Genomic DNA, 3266 nt, shown 5'->3' with positions numbered 1-3266 from the left:
TATATATATATATATATATATATAATTACAACCATTCAGGAGACTACATTCCAAGAGCAAATCCCGACTTACCTTGCCGAATGTTTCCATGGTGAGGTTGGCTTGTTCCATCTTTGCTTCTGGAAGGTTTAGCCTGGAGAGCTCTTCTGTCTCTAGCCGTTACCTGTTGGACTGAGCACAAATGTTCTCTTATACTCCAGAGAGTGACTCAGCCGCTATGCACTAACCAGGGAGGGAGGGGAAGGGGAAGAGAGAAATGAAAAATCCAAAGAGAGAGGAATGATGGAAGGAAAAAAGCTAGCGAGGGAAGCTGAGGAGGAAAGATGGTGAAGCAGAAGCAAAAGAGGAAAGGAAGTGGGTGTTTTAGAGGGAAAGAGGTGAAGGATCCATAACATATTCTGCACCGAACCATTTGCACATCCTGTCTTCTGATCCTGCACAGCACTTTTAGGCTACATGTTTTCAATCATTCCTTTCTGGACGAGCAGACCAAACTTCCTAAAGATTCATAGATTTAGCTTGTCCCAAGGTTCAAACAAGGATTCCTGTTTCCGATGCTCTGAGCTTGTGGATGGGCTGGGGAGGTTATGAAGGGGGATGTACTAAACTGTGAGGAAGCAGGAAAACATAGAAAGAAAACTACAGATTGATGAAGGGTGTTCGGGTAGGGGCGGGTGTACAAGAGAGTGAACAGGTTGTAGTAGATCTACCTGCTTCTATGGGCTGTGCCAGGCATATACGAGTGTCCGACCAAGCTCTGCAGATTTAACACCCTGAAAGAGAAATACATCAAGCATTAATACAAGTGAGAAAACAAGAACCATCAAAACCACATAATTATGTTTTCAACTGGCATGATCAATGAGAAGCAGTTATTTATTATTTTGAACAAATACTTCCTAGGGAAGTGCAAAGCATACATGTACTCACCTCGGAAAGAGAATGCAGGGCAGACTGAAGTACTGATTGCACACAAGTCCAACTTGTTGAACCACTGAGTTTTTATTGGGGTTACTAACAGGAGTGAAGCATCATTTGCAAGAACAAGGATGGCCCCAAAACAGCTGCATCAGCATCCCTAGGCTGCATCCCTAGAACTCTCCGCGTGGCTTGCTTGCACAGGAGGTCCTCAGTCTCAAGAGACCTCTCTGCACCTTGCTGGTCCCAATCTCTCTTGAGCAGTTGCTTACTGCTTCCACAGCCCTTGGGAAAGGTCAAGGAGAACCTTGTAGGTGTCAGATTTCCCAGACGTGTGGAGCTTCTTGCATCCTGACTTGAGCCAGCCTTCCTCTCCCTCCTGCAGTGTTTCCAGTCACAGGAAATGGTTGTACTATAGAGACACGTCCTCATTTCGATGCCTATAATGAAGCCAAAGACTTGACTGTGGATATTTGTGGCAACCGTTGCATCCTCGCCATCCCTGCTCCTCTCATGCCCTCTCTCTGATTGATTAACCATCCAATGAATCTCGGGCAGTCTCCATTAACGTAGCTGGCCAGGCTTCACCTTGAGCTTTCAGACCACTTATGTCCCTTCTTGAGAGCCTGTCTTACTGTCCCCGGCAAGTACCATTCTGTCAGAAATCTCTTTCCTTCCCTTCTGGCACATCTGTGACATGACCCATCCACATTTGAATCAATTTTACGTAAAAAATAAAAGCCAGTCTCTAAGGGTAGCAGATGGCCATTGGTTCCTGCAAGCACGGGTTTCAGTGATCAGCACCCCTGAAGTCTTATGGTACGCTGCCCCCGACTGCTCCCAGACTTCTGCTTTGAACTGCCGCCTGACTAATGTCTTTGAGCTGACTTGCACGGGAAGGCTAGCCTGCGTTTGGAGCCAGGCTGCTTATGGTGGCATTTGCTGGGTCTTAGGAAGCCTCTTTTACTGACTGTAGAAGCAAGAAACACTCAAGTCAGTACAAAGACATAGATGTGGTAGTTAAAATAAGAGATGCCTTCGAGGCTCATAACCTCGAACTTTTGATCCCCAGCTGGTGCTGATATTTGCGGAATGTTGTGAAACCTTGCCGAAAGGAAATACATCACCAGGATCCTTTTTTTTTTTTTTTTTTGCTGAAGGTTTATGATCCCACTCTGCTTCCTATTCTCTCTCTGAGTCTTTCTCTGTGTTTCTGTCTCTCTGTGTATCTGTCTCCCTCTCCCTCTCTCGTTCCCTCTTCCCCTCCCTCTCCCTCCCTTCCTGGATGTATCTGCCACCCTACCATGCCTTCCTCACTATGATGAACTCTTCCTCTGGAATCATGTGCTAAAATAAACGCTTTCTTCTTTAACCTGCTGTTGGTCATGGTGTTCTATTAACACTGCTGTTGGTCATGGTGTTCTGTTAACACTGCTGTTGGTCATGGTGTTCTATTAACACTGCTGTTGGTTATTCAAGCCATTGGTCTATAGTAGACATTACCAAATATGAAATAGATGAGAATGTGGTGTTCCTTCCTTTAACCATCAAATAGATGCCTTGCATAAGTTCCCCAGGGCTACAGCCATAAAGTATCTCCCATAAAAATAAGCTAAAGGTTGAGTACCTACAATTCTTCAGTCTAGTTAAAATGATAAACATAGCAAGACTAGAATAAAAACAACTCCCGTAATTATATATTGTACAAAAATTCCTTAGGGAAGGGATAGTTAGATGTATTGTTTCTCCTTCATTTCCTGACTGTGATTTCTGACCCAGTAAAACATAAACATTTGATCTCTGTTTCTGGCTCCTAACACAGCACTTCTGACTTTCAGGAATTTTTTTAATGATGATCATGACGTGCATAGAAATTCTCAGTCCCTGAATATGCTAGGGTCTAGGAGAATGGGGTATAGGAGAACTTGTTCTACCGAGGCAGCTCAGTAGGACTCCTGTTAGTCTCAGCAGGACAGCTGGTCACCAGAAACCATGCCATGACTAGGGACTTGAAACGCTCAGTTTCACCTACTATCTTCTAGGGAGAAGAGAGGGTTGAAAAATCAGTTTATGTCCCCATCATGCTTATGCCATGATTCCTGTGGGTCAGGACCCCTTGCAGGTTGGTGAACACACCCGTGTGCTGGGAAGGTGCAGTTTGATTTAATAGGTCAGAGTCCCCCGTTTCCAGGAGTTGTTTGGACCTTGCCTTATATCCTTTAGTTTATTTTTATATCTTTTTAATATCTCTTCTAATTTACCTGAAGTTGTTCTCTTAGTTCTGTGAGCTAGTACAGCAAATTATTAGAACTGAGGAAAGGTCATTGAAACAGGTGATTTCACAGTGT

At 44.2% G+C, this 3266-nt stretch overlaps 1 protein-coding gene across 1 annotated transcript in view; it reads right to left on the bottom strand.

Annotated features, from left to right (window-relative positions):
- Positions 1–773, bottom strand: part of LOC116094353 (alcohol dehydrogenase 1-like) — a 22913-nt gene extending 22140 nt beyond the window's left edge. Inside the window, exons 1-2 of the mRNA XM_031376180.1 lie at positions 711–773; positions 73–171 (exon numbers count right to left, since the gene is read on the bottom strand). Coding sequence (XP_031232040.1) covers positions 73–111 — 39 coding nt within the window. The 5' untranslated portion in view covers positions 112–171; positions 711–773. The remainder of the gene's footprint in view (positions 1–72; positions 172–710) is intronic.
- Positions 774–3266: the final 2493 nt, after the last annotated feature.

The sequence above is a fragment of the Mastomys coucha genome, unplaced genomic scaffold (assembly GCF_008632895.1).
Source record: "Mastomys coucha isolate ucsf_1 unplaced genomic scaffold, UCSF_Mcou_1 pScaffold16, whole genome shotgun sequence".
NCBI lineage: Eukaryota > Metazoa > Chordata > Mammalia > Rodentia > Muridae > Mastomys > Mastomys coucha.
Note: the sequence above shows the minus strand (reverse complement) of the source record. Positions and strands in the feature narration are given on the sequence as shown.